Source organism: Armigeres subalbatus, chromosome 3 (genome assembly GCF_024139115.2).
Source record: "Armigeres subalbatus isolate Guangzhou_Male chromosome 3, GZ_Asu_2, whole genome shotgun sequence".
Classification (NCBI taxonomy): Eukaryota; Metazoa; Arthropoda; class Insecta; order Diptera; family Culicidae; genus Armigeres; species Armigeres subalbatus.
In genome coordinates this window covers 429,205,380-429,230,099 of record NC_085141.1, presented here as the reverse complement: position 1 = coordinate 429,230,099, position 24,720 = coordinate 429,205,380, and the positions used below count along the sequence as shown (strand labels likewise).

The window sequence follows — 24,720 nt, the reverse complement described above, 5'->3', positions numbered from 1 at the left end:
CACCAAGCCAGATGTGGTTCGTTGTTGTCAAGTACCTTATTCGCCTTTCTCCTATTTCAGAACCCATTCAATATGCCATAGCTATTTGTCTCTTTCCTACTCTTACGATATCGATCACTGATTGGTGATCGCCGTTTTCTCCTCAAACCAAAATGCTTCAAGTGTCTCCAGTAGTTTACATGTTTCAAGAAAAGTTTCAATAAAGGAGATCGTTGTTAACCGTCAACAGTGAAGGTTCTATTTTTCTAAATATCACTTCACGGGAAATTGTGTATGGACTTCACACTATGGTTTCTTGTAAATAAATCTAGATAAACATTTCAAATGGTCCTACCTAACGTCTACCATGATCTGAGAAAAATGGGATGCAAAATTTGGTAGAATAAAATAAATCTGAATTAAAATTCCAACTTCGTTCAACAATTTTTAAATCGTTGTCAGCCAAAATAATAGTCGTAGAACTGAATAAAAGTAATGGTTTTCTAGTTCAGGTAATTTTTCTTGGATTTTAAGACACTTTTGTTACTTTGGACCTTTTGCATTTGATCAATCAGATGGGACCTGTTATATTGGACATTATACTCAAATCAAATTCACATAGGACCTTGAATGAAAATTACTCAAATTTTGCAAAAGGAGGCCAGTTTTAGGTGGATAGTACAGAGGATCATGCATAATTAAGCTGAATATTCATATTCTTCAACAATAACTTGTTGCACACATATTCACTTCGCAAACGACTTATTAAATTCACTTGCCTAATCTGAATTTAGCATTAGTTTATGGCAAGTGAATCTCCAATACAATAATCATCAAAACTTAAGTCATCATGCCAGTGACGTAGCCAGAAAATTGGTCTGGGGAGGGTTTTCTGAACATTTTGTTTTATTCAGAAGGCTTCGAACAAATTTTTTCTTCTGAAAGCTTTATCTTCAAGTTCAAACCTACGCCACTGAACCATGCATATAACATAACATAAAAGTAAGAATATCGTCAATAAATTGAATCATGATAACTGCTGATAGGATACTTATGAAGACATGTCGGTGCTGAACATTCCGGTTTCCGACTTTTCTACCCGCCAACAGTAGCGTTTCGGGACAACGGATATCTTTCTTGTTCGAGTAATCTAATCAGATAAGATGGGATTTTTACGGCAAGTGAAGCGACATATAATGAAGCATTCTGATACTTAGGTCGGATGTCCTGCGTGATCATATTCAGAGCAATCAGGATTATCGTTGGCTACAACCTCGAAGTCTGGAATCGTATGGGCACCCAAACCGGGTCAATAGAAGAATAACCGATATGGACAAAGGAAAAATCTCCCAATCACTTGGTCAGCAGTAGCCGATTCTTACGCCGCTTTCGTTCCAACTCACGACATTCATCCTCTTAAAAGACTACCAAACAACATCTCGGTTTTCCCATAGTCCTCCGAAATCGGATCCACTCAGCGCTGAAATTAAAAGATAGATTTGTTTAAACTTGCATTCAACCCCGAATCTAATTCCTCGCACCTTATCAAATGTATTGTTTTCAAATCCTGGTGTATTTCCCTCAGGTACAACTGGAAGTCATCCAAACCCTCGAACAGCGCTTGGTCGATATTGCTGTAAAACCATTCGAAGCCGACAAATTTGTGCGCCTTCGGCAGCTTCAGCAGATTCCTCAACCGGAATCCAATTCGTTGGCTAGCTTTTTGACCAACAGGGCCACTGGATTGATCACCCGCAGTGCCTTCGTCCCTTCATCCGGATTTTCATTGCGTTCTTCGAACTATCCTTCATCTTGACGCACCGCGATAGCATCTTCTTTTTTTGAACAGAACAGGTCAAATGTTTCCCCGCAGATATCATTCCCTTCTGTTGAGACGAAGAGTCACCGACCCCGTCCCCCGGGTTTGTCACCCTTCCGTAGGCTTCACGTTGGCGGGGTCCGATCGTTTCTTAGCATTCCGGGACGACGGACAACTAGTGCTGTTTTTGAAGAGGATCCTATTATTAATTTGCTGAATATACCAAAACTTCACTCTATGCTCGTAAAAACTTACCTTAATAGCAGCGTGTCTTTTCGTGTCGGATATCTTAGACATTGTTTTAAATAAATTTAAATTAATTATTTAAACAAATGGACAACCGAAGGTCCAATCTGATAATTTGACAATGTTTTGGTAAATATCAGATTGGACTGTCACATTGCAAAACGGCCAGTCGACAGATCTGTGCGATATTTTGAAAAGTCAGATTGGCCGTTTTGCACTACTATTTTTTTAGTAAAAAAAAGTAAAAATCGATCGGATTCAAATTTAACATAAAATTTTAAAGGTAAGTAATGTTTATAAACTAACAACTCGATTTGTTTACTTTTGTTAGATAGGACCATATGAAATATTTCTCTAGATTTCACAGTTTTACCATCTCATTTCATGTTTCTCTCATACCTTGTTAGGCAACTCATTGCACCTGCTAAAGCAATTCAAGATAAATACTTTATGAAGGTGGCCTGTTTTGGAAATCGTAAATTAATTTGACGTCGAAAATTTCGTCTTGAAAGTCTAAATATTCATGAAAAAAGCAATAAATCTTAAAATAAAAATTTATGGATTTTCGTCAAAAAATATGTGCGGATTATCCTCAGTGTACAGATTTACTGAAAAAATGAGTTGGCATCCCTGGGTAAATGTTATGCGAGAATTGTGCAATCTGTCAAAAACGCAAAAACTGGTATAAAAAATGGCGTTCGTTGATTGGCTGTGCTGCATGGGAACATTGAAGATTTCCCGACGTTCTCTTTGTCTTTAATTACGGAGTGGTTTGGAAATTTGGTTGCTCTACATATTCTTGTAATTTGGTGTTGCAAATATTCCTAAATTAGTCGAACCGTTAATCCAGCCGCCAGCACTAGTGAAGTCATCGCGACAAAATTAAGATGCCCAGCTTGAAAGTGATAGAAAACAGCAAGACCAGCACTCCGGAATCCTTCGCCAATGCAGCGGAAAGCGGAGGCCCCGAGGAGTGCATTGCCTCGAAGGAAGCTGTTAATCACTCGCAAAGCGCTTCCAATTCCTCCGGAACCAATAACGGGAACGGCAAAGAGCAGCCGGCAAACCCGCTGCAGCAAATTGTATTGATTATCGAGCATAAAATTCGCAATTTGGAGAAGCGTAAGGTGAGTAGGCCGACATGGAAATTTCTTATCGCCATCTTGCTTGCGCCTTCTGGTTTCGGACCAAGCTCCATTGAATGAACTGAATAATACGCATTACGAATCAATTCAATTTTTCCTAACAAAACTGGGTTTTACTTCCCCCTACAAGAGTTCCTGAAGTAATTTAATTTTTCAGTTATTTTTTTCGTCAGGAAAAAAAGTGATATTCTGTTTACCGGATTGCGCAGTTAATCGCAATGCAATTTTTCTGATCATACAAATGTTAATGTTGTGCATTCGAAGTAACGGCAAACGGAGTAGTGACAGAAAATTGTTTAGTATAAAAATGTATTTAATATAAATTTTACATTTTTTGCATTGGAAACTTTATCATGTTATTGGGCAAGCTTGATGAAAGGAATATGAGCAAAGTACTAATTTATTTAATGCTTTTTGTAAATTTAAGTATATGGATTTGTATTTATTGAATAGTACGTTAGTCTGTAGTACATAACTTTTGGTCAGGTTAAGGCAGATTAAGTTAATCACTAGATGCTAAAGACAGTTTAAATGTAGAGGTCGACGAAAACAAGGCACCAGAATCAACAGATGTGATCCTTGATGTACACTTTCTGAAAGCTTAGTTTTTATTGGATCAATAAATGTTAAATTTATGTCTGGGAAGTGGACTTCAAAATAAACCATTTGTTTTATTAGGTAATGTTTGAATTCTTAAATTTTCTGAGCTGAATGCTCACCGAGAGGTGAGTTCCATCTCTGCAAACACTACTTCGTGAGGTTCAAATATCAAGCGTATTGTATATATAACATGTTATTCAAACCACTGCAAGCCAGTACAGAAAGATCGCTTTCTAAACAATTTGTTTTTTTGTCGAAAAAATCGAAGAAAAATCAGGTAACAATAATTAATTAAATTAAAACACCACAAATGTAACAATCCTTGGTGTGGTAGTAGCGGATCAAAACGTCTGAGCCATCAACAAAGAGAAAAAATAACAATGAAGAAAAAATCTTATAAATCTTCGCTTTTCAGAATAAATTGGAATCCTACAAGTCAATCGAGAAATCCGGCAAAAAGCTCACCGGCGATCAAAAAACTGCTGTTTCCAAGTACGATGAGTGTTTGACTTCTCTGGAATTGACGCGAGAGCTCTGTAAGCAGTTTCAACCAATTGTTGCGTTGGCCAACAAGGAGGCGAAAAAGGAAGCTAAACGGGTAAGTGGGTTTTCGTCACGTTAATCGACGATGGAAAACTTTATTAGAAACTAAGTGTTTTTATGCATAAACTACATCTAGAGAGAAGGTTTGTTATTTCAAGACCGATGCGAAATCGCTTTTATCTTACGATGGATTTTTGAGATTTTTATACCACATGAACGACATAATTCGAAAAATCTGTTAGAGGCAGCCACTATCCTTAGTTCGAATCTATGACCCTTGTGTGGGGCCTTCCTTAGCTTTGCGGTAGGATGCACGGCTACAAAGCAAGACCATGCTGAAGGTGGCTGGGTCCGATTTTCGTTCCGGTTTACGGAAATTTTGGGTTGGTAACATGGTAAAAATGGTAAAATGGCTTTGAAACCTCACTAATAACAGAGCACACTTAAGCTACGAGGCGGAGATGTCCCAGTTGTAAGGGGTTGTTATGCCAATAAGTTAAAGAAGACCCTTGTATTCATGACCCACAAATTACCAGAAATTCTCAGGCCTAAACAACATCTTGAACATGGATCTCATACAAATGAGTGTTCAGATTTTCGATAACCTATCCTCAATTTTATAGCAGTGTTACGATACACAACCTTCCATCCAGTACACGAAAGTTATTCCCATGTGGAATCCTGATGAAAATTCCTTCTCTTCCAAACACTATCGTCCTCTCAATCATCGAGTTATCCTAGAATTTAAAAAAAGTCATCACCGGCTATTTGAATCTGCCGAACATAAAATCTGACCCAAAGTACCAACATCCTTAGCCAATTTGTCTTCAAACGTCCACCATTTCTCTACACGATGTCAAGACAGCATTTCATCTTGTTTGGCATGATGGTCTATTGTACAAACTTCAACGCCACAATCTTCCAAACGAAACTGTCTGATGAAAATAAACTTTATGCTGACGATGACATTCCAGGTCGAACATCATCCTCATTAAGCTTTATCTTCGAACTCATGCTTTTCATTTCCGATAGGCCAATAAATTATAATTCCTTATTTTTAAATTGGATATTTCGGAACCAATTTCTTCCTATTTCTTCACTTTTCAAATTTCTTCCAAACTCGATTACTTTATTTATATCGTTCTCATTCCAGAGTGTCTTCGTCAGAGCGCAGCAGGAGAACGCAAAGATTCGAGAAGTCTTGATCATCCAGGACGTTCTGAAGCGCTTTACCGAGGACAGCGTACGTGAGGATTTCCGTCAGGGAACAAATGGAGCGTGTAAGATTGCAGACAGTGACTTACTCCTGCTGGAACAGCTATACGATGAGACGTTGGCGAAGCGTCCGAAAAATTCGGCCGAACCAACGTTTGTTACCGCAGTAAAGCAGGCAGCCGACCACTTTTCGGCAATAGTGGATGGCCGAAACAAACCTTTTGCGGACGTTACTTACGTGCATCTCAAAAACGTCATTACTGAGATTCAGAACTGTGGATATTTTGAAAAGGACATAATCACGGTGCAGGAAGAAGAAATCGAGAACGTCGACGAGAAGGAAGAGGTGGTGGAGGCGGATGATATCGGTTTGAATGATGAGCCCCAGGAATTGGAACCCGCGGTAGAACAAATTAGTTTACCGAAAGTGGAATCGGATATAGTGTCTTCGGTACCCATGCCACTGGCCACTGAGGCCCCAAACATGAAAGTATTTGCCGAAGCCCCCGCAGCAACTGCAGTTCCAACCCCATCGTTTTTAACTCAGCCAACTATGGTTCGCCAAGCTGTCCCAAATCCTCCTGCACCTGTCCCTGAAATTGCAGCTGCTCCCCTCCCTGTTGCTCCGACTGTTCATTTGCCCGCGCAGCACATCAATTCCAACAGCGTACTTCCTGCGAATACGCCGAACATGCTTTCAGCTGCCCCCATCATTGTTCCTACTGGTCCTGTGACTGTGCCTATGATGCAACCCGCCGCAAGCGGTCCATTGCCTCAAGTTCCGGGACAACAGCTCAATGCTACCACTGTTCAAGCCGTCGAGAACGCGTATTTCAAACAGCATTACATTCAGCAACAGATGCGTCCTATTCATGAGGTGATCGGCACTGGAAACTTCTTTTTCTTACAAGAGTCGGAAATCGACAAGCCGGACGTTATTTCCTCGGCGGTTTCTTTCGGCAACCCAATGAGTTCAAGTAACGTCACCCCTCAACCGCCGCATCCGCAAGTGCTCATGGGACAGACAACCAATGCTTCCAATCATACTCCCGTCGATCCGCAGGGCCTATCTGCTCAACCGTCACCAGCAATGATCGCCCCTCAGCAACCCAGCATCATTATGGGCACGCAGCAACAGAACTTCAATAACCAACCCTTCCAGAATTTGGCAGCTACCACCGTTAAACCCTTCAATCATGTGATCCAACCACAAGCAATGGAAAATGCAAGACCTTTAAGTCAACCAATAAACACCATCCCACATGCGAGGTCACCGGTCGCTTCGAAAGCTCCAGAGCTTGGTCATATTCCAGGATTTACCACAAGCCATACGACGGTAGTGCCAACGCAATCTGTTGCCGCAAAGGAACAAAGCTCACCCTCAATGCCACAATCCATTCAAGAAGACCCACAAAGCAACGCACAAAGACAGTCGGTGCATAAAACGCAACTGCCACAGCAAACTCCAATCAGTGGACAGCAGCCTACCGCTGGTATGAATGCACATTTCAACTCTAATTTGCAACAATATCCTACGTTAGTTCCAAACATGCATGAACCGTCTAACGCGGCTGTGAATACCAACTTAACGCAAAACCTTCCCGGCCTAATGGTTGACGCCACTGCGGACAAATTAAAGACTTCGCTCAACTTATCTGACAAATACCCTATGAATCAATCGCATTTAAACCAACAACAACAACATTCAAAGTTGCGTCACGACGAATGGAACAGATCGACGCCTGATTACGTACCCAATGTGCCGAAATCGGACGATCAGTGGTCCAACAGCTCGCTGGGCAGGGGCAGTGGCCCGGAAAGTGGTCCCAACAGTAAGACCCAGTACAGCATGACCAGCCAGCAGAAGCCGCAGCCAGTATCATCTATTGCGCACGAGAGTAGTGCGGCGTCTGTGAACGAGCCAAGCAAACGGCACGAGCAGAATGACAATATGGCATCGGGATATGTCCCGGGTTTACAGGGCGCGCACGAAACTACGCATTCCACGCATCAGCTACACCAGGCAGGGCATCGTAACGCTCGCAGTACCTCCAACTCTCAATATCAGCAAAACAATGGGACGAATGGTAAGTTTCACGAATTTAAAACATTCCACCACTGCAACAAATGGTTCAAAGTTCCAAAATATTTGTACCTATGGCTTTTAAGTTAAACTGTCCACGCTGTGATTTTCTCGTAATTATCCAATACAACAACTTACTTACATGATTAGCTACAGCGTCATTACGCACCACCGCGTGCAGCGAGTGTGTTTGTTGCCTTTCACGAAGTTGCCGGCCTTTATGCAATTCTCTGTGGAATATTAGCGAAAAATTGAGGTTAAAAACGTTGGATCATCCTTCGATAAAATAATGATTTTCGCATCCTAATCAAAGTTTCTCTGCATCAAAGTGCCAAACAAACTGCAAACATGTGTCCAAATGCAAATCCAATTTAATTTCTACCAGAAAAACTGATAGGAGAGTGTAAATATCACTTCCAGTTTTCAACCTCAACTTAAGATCGTTCTTGCTATTCTTTATATTGATATTTGCACTAAGTGATCAGCCCACTGAAGTCTGCCGTATTTTCTTACTTGATACTTGATGGGATACAGCTCTTCGTTGAACCTACGCCAAATGGAGTATCCTGCTCCACTGGACTCGATCCTGGGCCAGTCGCCCTGAACGTTGAGCGCCCTTAGGTCCTCTTCAACTACGAAAAGCCACCGTGTATGCGGCCTTCCACGAAGCCTGCGGTCTCTTCCGGGTTCTCTACTAAATATTATCTTCGCTTGACGTTCTTCCGGCATATGAACAACGTTTCCCCGCTGTAGTCTGCCGTGTTGTATAAGCTTTACAATATCCATTTTTTTTTTTAACTTTATTAACGTGATTTTTTCAAGAAAGAGAAGTTCATCAATTTCAATATCCAACTCGTGATTCATGCGACGCCGCCAGATACCGTTCTCCTGTTTACCGCCGATTATTGTCCGCAGCACCTTACACTCAAACACTCCGAAAGCTTGTCACCTCCCCCTTGAGGGGGGGGGGCCGCATGAGACGGAGACAAAAGTTCGAAAGAGGCGAAGATGGCACTGGTCCCCATTGCCCACGTACCCAGAACCGCCAACATTAGGTTCAAACCGTATAGTGGACCCATTAACAAAAAAATAACACTATTCGGAATCCACAGTATCGAAGTAAAAACATAAATTTTACATGCAATAAAAATGTATTTTAGTACTTACGCTTAATTTCCTTAACCTAAAGTTTAGTATGTGTGTGTGTCAGTGTAAAAATGTATCCCTCGGCGACTGCAAACCGTCATGTCTGTCCGGACAGACCCAAGATGATTGCTGGCCTCTGCCAGCGATCCAAGCCAGCCACTTCAATTCACCGTCGTCTTGGGATGTTGCTCTCACAAGCCGCTACATAATTTTTGCAGCGAATGAAAGGCCTGTTAATTAAACATCAATCATCACTAATATCACGGTTCGGAGATGCTTTTCTTAATATTCATTTTTCACTCTTACCGATCTCTAAGCAAATCTAAACTCTACTCCATCACTGTTGCTTCTCGGTGCAGATACCAAAAATGGGCTAACCAGCTGCAGGCTTTCATAACTGTAGGGTGGATAAAATTAGCACTTCGGTTTAAACCAGCTTCTCAGAGCTATTACCTGGCCCTAAGCCATAATCAACACCCACTGCACTGCACTTCGTTTTGTTCTATTCCCGTCGGTCAGGCAATCAATCACAAAAATAAAACTTGCTTGAGCACTCGCGCGTATGCCTGCTTGGCAGTTAACCGACAACTAAAAGGGAAGATCGAATCGGATATCTCTGCCTACCGATATGTGTGGCTGATCGTTGTTTGTCGTGCTGATGATCATTGAGTTGAGAGATTGACTCCGGGGAGGATTCTATAGGATGCTGCGAGAATATTGGATGGATCGGGTTCCTGAAACACAATTATGGCGTGCTTGGTAGCCAGTATCATGCTGCTGCCAGAAGATGCTGCATGCTAGGAACGTAATTTTTCAACCGCCTTCAGCTGATGTTCGCTTGAGGAGATTAGAATGTGGCTCTCATTTGGGTATCAGCAACGACTGTTCTGTTGGTGTGTTGTGTTCTGTGTGCTGTGATTTACATGGGGATAGATTTTTGTTTCCATTCCGTGCGGCGATTGAATCAGCTGTTTTGCAGCTATCGCGAGGCAGTCGGACGTGTGCAGGTTACAAGCTCTCCGATCAGCCTCCTCTAACGTCCATGTTTCATGACCGTATAAAGCCACCGGAAGAATCAGAGTAGTATACTGCGCGAGTTTTGTTCTCGTTTGCAGACTACGGGACTTGAGCTGGTTACGAAGTCCGTAATAAGCCCTATTTGCAGCTGCAATACGCCTTTTCACCTCGCGGGTAACATCATTATCGCACGTCACTAATGTTCCAAGATACACAAATTCTTCTACCACTTAAAATTTTTCACCATCCAGCACCATTTCGCTACCACCACCACTAATGAACCCACGTTGATTGCCAGCGACCATGTACTTCGTTTTGCTGGTATTGATCGTGAGTCAAATCCTCGCTGTCTCTCTCTCTCTTAAAAGGCACAAAAGCCTCTTTCGATATCGTCCGCAAATCCCGGTAGCATATGCGATCTTGTGATAATGGTTCTGCTTCTTTGCACAACAGCTTCCCTAATTGCTCCTTTGAGCGCTATATTGAACAGTAGATTCGAAAGTGCATCCCCTGCTTCAATCCAGCTAAGGTAACAAATGATGTCGATATTTCATCTGCAACCCGTACACTTGTTTCGATCCGTATAATGTTACCGTATCAGTTTCGCCGGAGAATCATGTTCTAGCATAATTTGTCATAATTCATTCCGTTTCACTGAATCGTACCGTACGCCGCGTTGAAATCAATGAACAGATGATGTGTCTGCAAGTTGTACTCCCGGAATTTATCAAGGATTTGTCTCAGGGTAAATATTTGATCCGTCATTGATCGGCCTTCACGATCAACCATCAACCTGCCTGATATTCGCCGACGAAAGACTGTTCAAGCGGTCTCAATCTGTTGAACATAATAAGGGACATAATTTTGTACGCCGTATTCAGGATGGTTATTCCTCAATACTGATAACTGATAACGGACCATTTGGGCAGCACCCGTGCGCAGCGATTATCGCCCAAGCATTAGAACTGAATTACCTGTTGTGTTACCTGCAATGTTGGTCGTGGGGTCCACGGCTCGGTATTCACTTTCTCCGGATCTAGGCCATCGGACTTCTTGAATAGCGGCCACGTTCACTCCAACCTTCTGCAGTTCGCGAGCCAGAAGGCTCACTTGTCCAGGTTCATTTAGGGTACTAACATTCCAGGTACCGAGTTTCCAAGCATAGTCAATATTTCGTTGCCGGGTTGCCAAAAATGGCGTTCTCTTTCTTCTATCTCCATTTTTCGTGGTATTTGAGAGGGTTTAGTAAGCTACCTTACCGGGGTCGCGTTACCTACATCGCGCTGGTGGAGATGCCACCTTAGTATAGCTGACGCGATACAGCGTTTCGTTAATCAGCCGCTGGGTACTATTTAGGCAGACGCTGTTTCGATGGATTTTCGAGATTTTGACGTAGGACTTACGTCTTTCTTTACTATACTGGGTGTCATTTAGATTTTTGGAAATCGAGAGCGTTACGCTGGAAGGGAAGATTTCGAACGTTACTAGCGCCTTTATCTTTCGGTGAATTTTGAAGATTTATATATCAATTGACTCGGACACTCTCCAGCAATTTGTTAATTTCATTGAAACTTTGAATTATTAACAATTAGCCATTGAAATTTTCAATTTTTGTCAAAGCCTATAACAATTTTATATATAACAGGCCTGGTAGCGGGTCACTTTTTAGTGACTTGGTCACTTTTTCGGGCAAGTCACTAAAAAGTCCTTTTTTTCGACCTCAAGTCACTAAAGTCACTTTTTTTTCGCAAAAAGTCACTATTTTCAACTATTTTGAAACTATTGACTAAGATTTTTTCTAAATAAAACTTTATGTACCCATCGGATGATGATTTGATCATGGCGGAAATAAAATTACGGATCTTAAAAAATGATTGCGCTGAAACTTTGCCAGCCGTTTAACTCGCTGCTTTTACTGGCATTTCACCAGTAGCTAATTGAAGGTGTTTCACGTCACAATTTATAAATTGGTATACAGTCATGCAAGCAGGAGACCTGCCAATTCCGATTTTGTTTTAAAGCTCAAACTTTATACAGTAGGAGAAGGTGGGAAGATTTGATTCCTTGGGAGACTTGACCCCTTGGGAGACTTAATTCTCCGCTATTTTACCGAGAACTATAGCAGTATTGTTAGAGCATACTTTTATTATAGATCCTCTAGACAAATGATTGTTATGTGGCGAATTGTTTTTGATTGACAACCTTATTTACTCTATTATTTACTATGTTTGTCCCTCCTAAAGATGTTTTTTAGTGACTTGCAAAATTTGAACAACTTCCCTTAATATTGACAAAATGCTATCATTTTTTCACAGCACAAGCCGTCAATATGCTAAATGATCTTCACTGATAAAAATGTCAACATTCCACCACAATTTCAGGATAATTGGATTTTGAGTTGTTGTCACAATATGAGGAGACTTGATTCTGAGACTTGAGAAGTTTGGCAAACAAATTCAAGAAAATATAAATTTGTTCTCAAGCGGCTATTTTTTTGTAGATTTGACAGATGTGATGAAGGGTTTGCTCTAAAAAATATTTATTGAGTAGATGTTATAGAGAGAGAATCAAGTCTCCCAATTTTCAGATTGCTATCGAATTCCATAGCAAAAATCGTTCATGAATACGTACAGCAAGTTAGGAAATCTGCGTATTTTGGAAAAAAAAAAATGTTTAAATAGTTCAAAGAGCATAGTCCGGCAGTATAAGCAGGAGGTTGAACGTTCAATCTCAGGCTCGTTGTACTGGATCTTCAAAATTTTTGTTTCGTTTTCTACCCAAACGATCCGTACTGTTGTTTTTTTTGCACTGAAAATCCAATTACTTCCGTGGCACCTATGATAAATCGTGCATCTTTCTTAAATAGGTATTCAGTTAATCCAGTGAACTTAACTTTCACTGATTCTCACGTGAAGGGGATCCTCCTTCACGCAGATGTTTGCCTAGAAATCATTTTTCAGAGAAAAAAAACAGTTCTTATGACTGATAACCATGTTTCGCTCACTTCCAGTGGCGTAAAAATTTGAATTTCTCGGAAGACTACTCATAGTTCTGAGTAGTTTTTTGACTGATATTTAATAAAATTTCCGTGGGATTAAAAGGAAGGCCAATACAATTTTACTGAGTAGATACGATTTTCATTTCTCTTCTGAGTTCGTTCTAAGGCAAAAGAGTGGTGAGTGAAAGATGATTCTCATTCGACCCAAAAACGCTTAATTTCGTCTCACAGAACTTGCAACTGAAACTGAAAGTCACTATTTGGTCACTTTTTCTGCAACTGAAAGTCACTATTTGGTCCCTTTTTTCGTCAGTTTTGGTCACTAAAGTCACTTTTTTGAGCTGCATCGTTCGCTACCAGCCCTGCTATAACCAATCCCGTGCATTCCTAACACGGACATCAGAATGCAGTATCCCACGGGCGTTCAGGTCCACCGCAATAATTGTTTTGTGTATAAAAGAAGCTGTGCCTGCCATGTGTGAGTCATATCAGTTTGTGACAGCAGCACGTACTGGCGAGCTATTTGTCGTGCAATTTTTCTTTCGCTCGTTCGCTGTGTTTGCATACACTCGCCAGCGGAGAGCTGCCCTGCTGCTCGGTGTGTCTTCCAGTATTATTTTTGGTCTCGTTCGTTCGCCGAGTTTACGTACACAGCATGCAGTTGCCAGCAGGAGAATATAGCCAGAAATTCAAAAGTTGAATGTAAATACATTACGTTTATATAAGTCCTACGTATACTCGCGGTTATGTTCAAAACATTACCCATTGCTCGTTTTATTATCAATAGAATCGGAAACTCTTCAGCAATTTCCCAAGCCCATTTTTTACCCTTCTTACACCCTAAGAAGGGTATAAAAATCGCTTGAAAAACCGACTTTTATCCGAGGCTCGGAGACCCAAGTCGTATATACCAATCAACTCCGCTCGACGAACTGAGCACATGTATGTATGTGTGTGTGTGTGTGTGTTCGTGTGCGTTACAAAAGTCTCACATCAAGATTTCAGCCGTCCGTGGACCGATTTGCACGATTTTAACACTAACTTACTAACTAACTTTAACACGAAAGCTATGACTTTGTCATTGTACAAGTTCAATTTTTGTTGCAATCGGACATTTGGTTCCAGAGATATGTGAGAAATACGAACATGAAGTGCATTTTCAGAAAACTAACAAAATAATGTCACATGAATATCTCAGCCGTCTGTAAACCAATTTGCATGACTTTATCTTTAAACGAAAGCTATGACTTTGCCATTGAACCCATTGTATTTTGTTTTTGCAATTAGACATTGGGTTCCGGAGATATCTCTGAAATACGAACATAAAGCATTAGACGTATCAACTTCACACATTGGTAAAATATGTCCCATCAAGATCTCAGTCGTCCTTGGACCGATTTGTGCGATTTTATCTTTAAACGAAAGCTATGTTTTTGTCATTGGACTCATTAATTTTTTTCTGCAATCGGAAATTCGGTTTCAGAGATATCTGTGAAATACGAATATGAGACATATTTTCAGACTACTAATGAAAAATTGTCACACCAATATCTCAGCCGTCTATGACCCGATTTGAACTCTTTTGGGCTTAAACAGAAGCTGTAATATTGCCATTTAAGGCGGCAAATCAAATCTGCAGTCTTTTTGTATTTTTTTAAAAATTGTTAAATTTCCAGAAATATCCCTTTTTTATTTTTTATTTTATACTCAATTGAAGGTCATATGCATAGAAATTGTAATATGCACTGGGCACACACAACCATTCAAAAGTGTAAGAAGGGTTGCGTTCACTGTAGGTGGATTAAGTCGGGTTTTAGTTCTTTATTTAAGTGATTTAGTTCAAGCCCATTGAAACTATTGATTATTTACGTATTGTGGATTTACTCGCTATCAAGATTTTCCCGATTACTTTTACGGCTACTCAGAGTAAACGCAAAAAATCGGGGGAACGGCAATGTTAACGTTTTATAAAATTTAATTTTAATGATTAAAAATATTAAGTCAAATGAAATCAATTCTTCAATATTACAGTCGCAGAACTTTATGAAATAATGTAGGTATTTTTTTCGCGGTTTTTGGGGCAATATTAAACATTTTATATCTCACGATCAGGTAATAAACATCATATACATCTAATTACACCTCACCTACTGGGACTCGTGCTCATTCTTTTGTCCGCCAAAAATGCAAATGCCAAAAAGCACAACCTCAAATTGCTGGATGGAATTTTTTGACGTTTACTTTGTCTCGCTCAAACCAATAGCGAATACTCTAGCGACTACTTTAACGAACACTTGGTGGAACGGCTACTCTAACCGACGCACAGAAGGACCAATCTTCAAAAAGACGGTCAAAAAGCATTTTTTCAAAATGATCCAAATTGATAACTTGAGTCATGGGGTGTTAGTAGAATACTTGACGATGATGTTAACATAGTTTTGAGTCATTTTATTCGGGTGGATCTTACCTTTACAGCCAATACAAGTTGAGCATGTTGTCGATTTTTAATTCTGTTAAATCTTTTAACATTTATCTTACAGCTTCATTATGTTGGCCACGACGTATACATCACCCAAACCTATTATATTTGGCACCATCACAAAGTGTAGTCCAAAAACTAATAAAGCCACGCATATACGTTCGTAAATTATTTTTGATCGCGCAGAAAGTACTCGGTCTTTATTATGTATAAAATTATTATTGTATTATCTTCTTGCTGTATTCATTGTGAAATTCAAAAGGTACCCATCGGTACCCATCAATGAAATTCACACTGTAGTTTCATTTTTTTTGTCAGGAATCCAATCCTGCAGAAATTAGGTTCCGCCACCCTCCGCCCGCTCAGTTATTTCGGTTTTACTGACAGTGGTCGTTTCGGTCTTGCCAATCAATTTTGATAAAAAGCAACGCACAATATGTTTTCTCTTCTCCTAATTCTCATTTGCCCCAATACAATGGTGCAACATCAGCTGAAAATTGTCTGGGGGCCGTACACTTATTACGTAAGCGTCATTTCTGTTTTTTTCAACATCCCTCCCTTCATGTAAGATTTCTTACATACAAATGATTTTTTTATTTATAGGTAAAACGACAGATCCCCCCCCTCCCCCATCAGGGCATACGTAATATGTGTACAGCCCCCTAGTACCATTTGTTCTTTTCTCACGCATACTTTAATTAAGGTAATTCCACGTGATCATGAGTTTTTACAGGCACTTGCGCTCTGAGATTTTGAAAATATTGTAATGGAAGTAGGACAAACTATCAAGTCATGTCATGTTTAGTCGCAATGCATGGAGAGTATTTTATTTGACCCCCACGTCTAACTTTCCATACTTACTATGTAAAAAGATCATGAGTTTTTCACATAAAACGTAATATCAAGAAACGATTTGCGTCTCTACAGCTTTACTTTGTGTAGGGACGAAATAAAATCCATTCTATATGTTTACAATTTCTAATAATGGAATACATTTTTCTGTTAGCACTGCAGTGAGGTGACGACAGAAATTGGTAATTAAAGGAATACCTCTGAAAGTGCTCATAGAAATAGAACTCTACACTGGCGGCGCTAGCCATTGATATTTGATGAGGCACCACTTGGTGCAAGCACGTTGTCTTTGAGAACGTTAGCGTGCTTGCGACGACTGGTGCCCCACCTCTCGTTCCGGTAGTGGATCTCTAGCTTACGAGTCGGTGATGTCGAGAAGATGAACCATCCATTCAATGAAATATCATAATATGTGGCCTGCTAGACCATTTTATTCACTTCTAACATTTTGACCGTCTTTTTGGAATTGGTCCCACTGTGCGACCGTGTCCACCTAGCAAGTAAACGTATTTACAATAGAAACATTAAAATTTCAATTTAAGAGTCTCGTTACGACTGCTGTTTGGTGCGGTTGGTTCTTGCGCTCTACTTTTGTGCGGTGTTTCGCACAAAAGTAGAACAATAGAATCAGAGCAATGATCGCGGTCGAAGCAAAAATAGTGCTTATGGAAAAGTGCTACAGATGCTGGACATGTCGTGTAAGCAAGGTGTGATTGATTATTAACAAGGGCCCTTGTTAATAATCCGTTGAAGCTCTACACTAATGGACATACCTAATTATTCGTCAAATTTTCATTGCAATCCCTCTAAATGCACAATGCAAGTTTATGCTTAAGGGAAATTCTATACCAACCTTTGAATAGAACGCTCAAGTCAATTTTTGACGTACACTGCGTCTAAGGGACACGCTGGGATACAGAGTGTACAATAAATATTTCAAAATTGAGTACCGCCATGAAATCATATAAGATTTTAAACGTTAATAGCGCCATTTTTAAAAGAATTTCTAATATTTATATTTCAATAGACTCGGAAACTTCGAACAACAGTCGGAGAAAGGCATCATCACCACTAAGGAATAAATTTGGGGATTTTGAATAAAATTTTAAAATGTCGTATCCAACTATTTTCATATTTTGAGTTACTTAAATTTTGTTCGAAACCAGTGATATAGGTAATAAAAAAATTAGTGCACGACCGAACATGATTTGGATGTGCAGAACAATCTCAAAACTCGCGTTATTTTGATCTGCTTTATGCGGTCGAAAGTTAATTAATTGGTGCGTGATCGAACATGATTTCGATTGTCCCGTTTAATTCCACCACTTGATAATTTTAACAGATATACGTGATTGAATTATAAGAGCTAACAATAAAACCCACTACTGTGTGCGGTCGAAAAGTTAATCAATTGCAGGTTCGTAGCAGAACAGTCTTGAGACTCGCGTTATTTTGTTCTACTTTGTGCGGAAAAACTACACATTACAGGCGACAAAACGTTTACCAAAACGAACCTCGCTACTTTCCCTACCCCATATATCCAACATCCCAGTGATTACTCGTGGAAGTGCAGATGACTCGTCGGCCTCTATTAATGCGAGTATCACGTCAACATATTCCTACCCATTCCTTAATTGACATGTATTCGGACACGGCCGGCACCAGTATTACTTAAATTTGGGTCACAATTTTTTACACATTGAAGGTGATATTAGTCCCTAATATCATTTGTTGGTTCTCTTTGTAATTACAGCTGGCCTAGAAGTAACGGAATAACAACCGTGGGCAGTCAATCATGCTCATTAGAGTAATTAAGATTTTGACTAGCTCCACTATGCTTAAACTATGATATTAGTTGTTTTAATAATCTTCCCTAATGTTTAGCTTATTTGATTGTAATTTGACTGAGCACATGCGGTTTGAAGTTTGTTAGTATATATGAAAACAGTAACTTTTGTGGAAAACCGTTATGCAACGTTGCTTTAAAAATATATGAGTACGTTGGCAACATAGGAAATTTAGCAAGTGAACAAATCGTCAATATGTTGTTGCGAAACAATTTGATGCTTGCAGGGAAAGTTTGTAGGGAAATACTAAATCGTGGGAAATTCAATTGAACACCTAAATGAATAACATAACTTTGCTTACAAAAATCCGGTCGCTTCGCAACAACAACTGTCTTACAGATTAGGAAATATTCTATGAAGTCTTTGGGTTGGTTATATTTAAATAGTTAATGGGCCGCCTCACGGAACGATCTTTCACATACGGGGCGATTTCTATAGTAAAAACCCTGATTAATCCACCTAGCGGTGATGGTGCCTTTCTCGTGGATTATAAAAATAGTATTTTGGCCATTACTATTGAGCCCATAGTCCGATCTGGCCAGTTTTCAATAGGAAACAATGGGAGAGTATTCTGCGTCGAATGCAACTTGTTGCGAGTAAATCGGTTAAGGATAAGAGCCTGAAAAATGAGTGACATTTTTAAATAAAATCTTCTATAAAATGGTGGTATTTTGGCCATAACTTCCGAGCCCATAGTCCGATCTGACCAATTTTCAATAGGAAACAATGGTAGAGTATCCTGCGTCGAATGCAACTTGTTGCGGGTAAATCGGTTGAGGATAAGTATCTGAAAAATGAGTGACATTTTTTTACTCAATTTTTCAAAAAAAAAAGTGATATTTTGGCCATAACTTCCAAGCCCATAGTCCAATCTGACCAATTTTCAATATGAAACAATGGTAGAGTATCCTGCGTCGAATGCAACTTGTCGCAAGTAAATCGGTTGAGGATAAGTACCTGAAAAATGAGTGACATTTTTTTTGGGCAGGTGCGCACAGACACACACACACATACACACACACACACACACACACACACACACACACACACACACACACACACACACACACACACACACACACAACACACACACACACACACACACATACATACACACAGAGATCACCTCAATTCATCGAGCTGTGTCGATCGGTATATAACACTATGGGTCTCCGAGCCTTCTATAAAAAGTTTGTTTTTGGAGCGATCATATAGTTTTTACGTATACTTAGTATACGAGAAAGGCAAAAACATGACCAATGTGTCATAAAACTTGTATAATTGAGGATTGTCTTTCAAAATTATCTAGTTTTATATGCCGCGAGATGGATTTCTGAGCTAATCGAATACGAGCCCCTTTCCTGAGGGGATCCAGATTCTAGGAAAAGCTCTAGAGGTGGACAATGTTACCAAATGTTCCCAAAAAAATAATTTTCATTGATTTTAATTTGTGAATTAAAAAGTTTGATACTTCGCGATATGATATTGGTTGCGTTGCGTTGCGTTGCGTTGTAACGGAGTATTTCGTAGATTGCATACTGATAGCTGTCATGCATATTTTTTAGCTTTCTTACCCCAATTGCTTATGGATTCCTGTTTCGGAATTAATAGCAATCCAATTGGGGATCCAAAATGATAGAGCATGAAAGCTACCATTGGTAGCCACGTCCATGTTCTTCGTTACTACGAAAAAGAAGGAAATGATGATATGACATCTACCTAACGAGAGGCCAGCGACTCACCGACGCCCTCATAGATGTCAAGGAGTTGGATGGTGGGTAGGGATATAGTTTAGGAATATCATTATAAGCAAATGATACAATAAGATTGAACTAACGTTGGAAGTGACCATGCTAAGAAATTTATGTCACTCCATTGATGATTTCCCTGGGATGGGGCAAAGCTATTAAACTTGCCCTGGCTAATTAGCCTAGGTTTAAGCGCCAATGCTCGCACTCTGAAACGAGAAAGAAAAGAAAGTTTATTACACTCCCCTTCCCCTTATTGATTTCCTAATCAAGTTCCTTTCCAATCCTTCCGATAAATAAGTTCACCAATTCCAAAATACCTGTATTATTTGTTCTGATAACAACCTCGTTTTATAACAAACATACTGCTCATAATCACATGTTTGTTCCTAATGAATAGGAAATTCAGCAAAGATGGGGCTATTATGTGTTTATAAGGGATGTATGCTTTAATAAAATCACAACATTTTTTGGGGGAACAAAATTCAACATTTATATAAATTTGTAAATCAAATTTTGCTTTGCGTACAAAGATGGCATATTTAAAGATTTTCCAATAATTGTATACCTTTAATTAATTTTTCGAAAGCAAAAGCAACGTCAAGAATCTATATACCCACTCAAAACGTTTATTTTTTAGGATTCGAATTCACCCTTATTCGTTAGAGTCGAGCTAAAATACCGCCTACCCCATATCAAAATTAACCAATCTTCCAATCAATTAAAATTATTTGTAAGCATTTTCATTTCGGAAGTCTGTTTCAGTTTGAGATAATTATAAAGCCACGCCACTTGTATAGCGCTCTAGAAATAAGTCTAGAAATAAGTGCTGGAAGAAGTGTACACTTATTGGGCAAAAGGAAATACAAATATTGAACGTAAAATAATTCTAACGCTTCAAACGACGACGATACTAGAAGAATTTGACAAATACGGTTCCAGTAGGATTTGACAAATAATACATTGACATACTGTAAAACTCAGCCGCCGCCCGTTACCTATTTATCGTGCTCAGGGTTTGAAGAACGAATTGAGTGGTTTGAGCTAATAATAGTAATTGACAGTATACATTATTTAGGTTCTTTAAGATGCGGTGAAAATTCGAGTAAGGTATATCAGTGTTACAAAAAAGTGAGTGAAACGTAAAATTATTCAGTAAAGCAGAAGCATCTTATAGGAAAAATAGAAAACACATCCTTCCTTTTTAATGAACACAGTTGGTGTTCCATTCACATTTCCATTCCATCCATTTTCCATTCACAAAATGAAAATGGTAAAATAATTTAAAGTAAAATTTAGTAAATTTAGTTTTAAATGGTACCCTTGAGATAGAATCATGCAAAAGAATGAGAAATGACATTACACGATTTTATGTCTGTTAAAATTATTCAAACTTAAAACGTTTGTCAACGCAAAAATATAATGGTTTGATCTCAGCGGAATAATTTTGAATGAAAATTACTAAGGTCTCCTTATCTACATAGGTGAAGACGGATGTCTTTAATCTTCCGATGATCCGCCGCTCGATGCCAGTAAATACCAATCCTACATTATGCTGAAGGCTTCGCTGGTCCGCCCTAATGTTCCATGTATAAAAGTCCAGGCGGAAGCCTCTTGCGCATAGGAAAATCTTCGAGCCCGAGGGTTTAATTTGCATTCATTGGACGACTGGGGCCAGCGGTGAAAAAATATATCAGACATCCAACTATTTCCACCAATCACTATAGAACAATTCTTCTACTAAGAGTTCGATCCCACACAATTTCGTTTTTGATTTTGTGATTTATTGAGCGGATTTTTCTTTAGGATGTTTTGACAATCTTTTTTTCTCAACTTTCTCCAATCGCGGCATTATATTCAATAACAAAATAGTGAAATAGGTACTTACTTTGGTCCCAAAAATACATACCATCTCCTTCCGCAACCAGCGCACGGAATCAAATTACCCTTAAAAATGTGGGACATGCTTGCATCGCGATGGACATGTTCGGTTGGACATCAGGTGTGACGCTTGATTTAGGATACACTTCAATCAAGATTTCGACTGCATACAAAACACGGCTTTCCTTCTTTGCGATAATATTGTCATCGTCAGACCACAGGTTCAATGGATCCGGTTCGAGAGATATTTGCTGATACGCATCCTATACTCACCTGGAACGTTGCTCATAATACAGAGGGATTGCGATCAACAAAAACTATCCAATCAATAGGGAGCACTTGACCGGGAAACTTAATTTTTCATCAAATAAATTTTCTTTTCATAAATTTCCGATAAAAATCAAGTCGTGAAAATCTACGTCTGATCGCAGACACAGCACACTCAATACTTCGCGATATGATATTGGTTAAAAATGCATATAGAACACTAAGTTAGGAGTCGGGCCTCGCCTGTGAGCTAATTGCCCGATTCACCATTGGTCACTTGAAGATCATTTTCAGTCACTTATGGGTACTTTCCGACCCCAAAAGGCCATGACTGGTCATTCTTTTGTCGCGCTGACTTCCATTCATATTAATAGACATTCGAATTGAAAAATGTTATTAATCGTGTTTCATATTTTCCAGCACGTTTCGATAATGGAATGAGCAATTCTTCATCGACGTTCTTCAAAAACAACGAGCGATTTTACCAACAGAATCAAACAAGTAATTACGGATCCAACAAGTCTGACTCGTCGTACCATCAGCGAGGCTCAATGTTCAAAAACCGGAGTGACAACAACGGTAACCCTCAACCACGTGGTGCGAGCTACAGCTCTGCCGCAGGCGGCACTAACCAATCGACTGGAGGCGTGACCAACAACGGCAGTAACAACAATAACACCAACAACAACAGTGGTAACTTTGGTAGCGGCATGGACTACCGATCGAACGCTCGCCCCGTGAACAGCACGAGGAACACGGGGCCACCGTCAGCGCGGCCACATCAACGTAATCATTCCGGTAACAGCTACGGCGGTCCACGTGGGGGATCGAACTCTAGAGCACAATCGTCTATTAATGCGTAAGCGTTCGGAGAATATGATGTGGTTGAGACGCTTTGGAAACTAATGATCTACGCGTATGTATTTGCTGTATTTGTAGTGACGACAAGATATTTTCTAAGCAAATAGAAATACTTCATACTAATTTTAACAGAAAAATATTCAAATTAAGTCAAATACATCCTATACATCATGCTAATTATTCAAATAAGTCTACTTTGCTTTCCATTGAACTCTGTATTTTGTAAGCAAATATAGCAAGGTAAAAATAAACACTTTGAGTGTAATCAGCATATTTGATGATTTTCAATGCAATACAAAAGATATCACTTAGTATATCACTTTCACCCTCTCTCCACCTAAGAATCACTTCACATTTGTTGACCTATTACCGTTTCCACATAAAGTGAAGTTTTATCACTCTCATTTATGTTTTCTTTTATTCTTTATTAAGGTGTTTTTTTTATTCTAGATTACAGTGGCGTCGCGTAACCTCTCTTCTTACCTGGGCACTGTTACAAAAATTTCAAATTCAAATAGTTTGACAGCCCAAATGGAAAATGAAATAATCAGAGTCGTTTCGGCTAATCACAACCTAGTTATTCTATGCATTTCCGCACACCAATTCCTTAAACCTCAGTGCAGTGCACAGGTAGATTTAGGTTGGGAAAACGCCACTACTAGATTAAGTTCAACACCGGACTCATTTATGTCTCACTCACTCATGTATCCTGAGCAACCCTAGGGGTACATCATAGTGCCAACGTAAAACATCTCCATCCTGGGCGGCTGCTCGTTTAAGCCTTGACCTGGGCCCAGGTCAGATTCCTGCCGACTTTATTTCCTTGTTTAGGCTACGAAGCCACAAACCCCTGTGTCTGCCTCTGCTGCGATGTCCAGCACTTGCTTGCAGATTTCGTCTCCGCTCTTTTGTAATGTGTGGCCGACCCACCTCCATTTACGCTCTCGAATTTCTGTCGATATCGGTTTTTGATGGCATCGTCGATGGAGCTCAGCATTCGAGATACAATTGTAAGGCCACCCGTTTTTGTTGAATATTCGAAATTTGGTGCGTTGACTAATCTGATTTGCGTTTCGACACATGCATTTCGTAAACTCGCAAAAGCAGCCCTAGCCTTCTTGATCCGTGCTCCTATATCGATCTTGGTTCCACCGTCCGACGCTAACTGGCTGCCAAGATATTGAAAGTTTTCAATCTTCTGCACTGCTTGAAAGGCTACCATAAAGTTGGAGGGGTTGTTTGTGTTTACGTGTTGTTTGTGCTGAGGGTTCGTAAGATATTGTGTTTTTCTTCAATTGTTCTAACTAGTATCCTGCTTCTCAGTATTCTGTTAACATTTTCACAGCTTTTCCATGCCTGCCACAACTGCACGAATATGTATTGTGTTTGTCACTTTGTCACTCAATGGTTGCCTAACAACAGAGGGTCTTCCACGAAAGGCTGAATCACATAAGGCTGAACACGAAAGGCTGAAAAAGTAAAAATCTCACATAAGGCTGAAATACCATAAAGCTGAAACTCTAAAGGCTGAAAAATCGTAAGAAACCATTTTTAGTGGAAGAATTCACATATGACAATAATAGAGGCACAAACTTAAATGAACCGCAACCATTTTTCCTTCTTCCTTCTTTCATGGTCTTTCTTCAATCTTTCATCTTTTTTCTTCCTCCCTTCTTCCATCTTCTTTCTCTCTTCTTCGGTCTTCTTCCTTCTTCTCTGTGTAATTTTCATTCTTTATTCTCCATTCTTCATTTTTTATTTCACATTATTTATTCTTTAATCTTTATTATTTATTGTTTATTATTCATTTTTACACCCTTATTTTTGTTTACGTACGAACAAAAGATATTTTAGTTACTAGATAAAGATTGTCGCTGTCGTCGCTGTCCGGAACATCTTTTGCTGGCGAGGATACTTACTTGATACTTGATGGGCTACAGCTCTTCGATGAACCTACGCCGAATGGAGCATCCTTCTTCATTGGACTCGATCCT

General features: G+C 39.7%; 1 protein-coding gene and 2 long non-coding RNA genes across 3 annotated transcripts; 1 reads left to right on the top strand and 2 right to left on the bottom strand.

Annotated features, from left to right (window-relative positions):
- Positions 1 to 832: 832 nt before the first annotated feature.
- Positions 833 to 2,171, bottom strand: LOC134224484 (uncharacterized). The gene is made up of 3 exons (XR_009982953.1): positions 2,054 to 2,171; positions 1,521 to 1,979; positions 833 to 1,459 (listed from the first exon to the last, which is right to left on the bottom strand). It is a non-coding gene; the product is annotated as an uncharacterized LOC134224484 (long non-coding RNA).
- A 593-nt stretch (positions 2,172 to 2,764) lies between these two features.
- Positions 2,765 to 22,999, top strand: LOC134227518 (caprin homolog). The gene is made up of 4 exons (XM_062709073.1): positions 2,765 to 3,171; positions 4,205 to 4,387; positions 5,486 to 7,634; positions 22,286 to 22,999. The coding sequence occupies exons 1-4, from the start codon at positions 2,932 to 2,934 to the stop codon at positions 22,726 to 22,728; spliced, it is 3,015 nt and encodes a 1,004-aa protein (XP_062565057.1). The 5' UTR covers positions 2,765 to 2,931; the 3' UTR covers positions 22,729 to 22,999.
- Positions 8,800 to 9,351, bottom strand: LOC134224483 (uncharacterized). Its single transcript, XR_009982952.1, has 3 exons — positions 9,230 to 9,351; positions 9,083 to 9,173; positions 8,800 to 9,006 (listed from the first exon to the last, which is right to left on the bottom strand). It is a non-coding gene; the product is annotated as an uncharacterized LOC134224483 (long non-coding RNA).
- Positions 23,000 to 24,720: the final 1,721 nt, after the last annotated feature.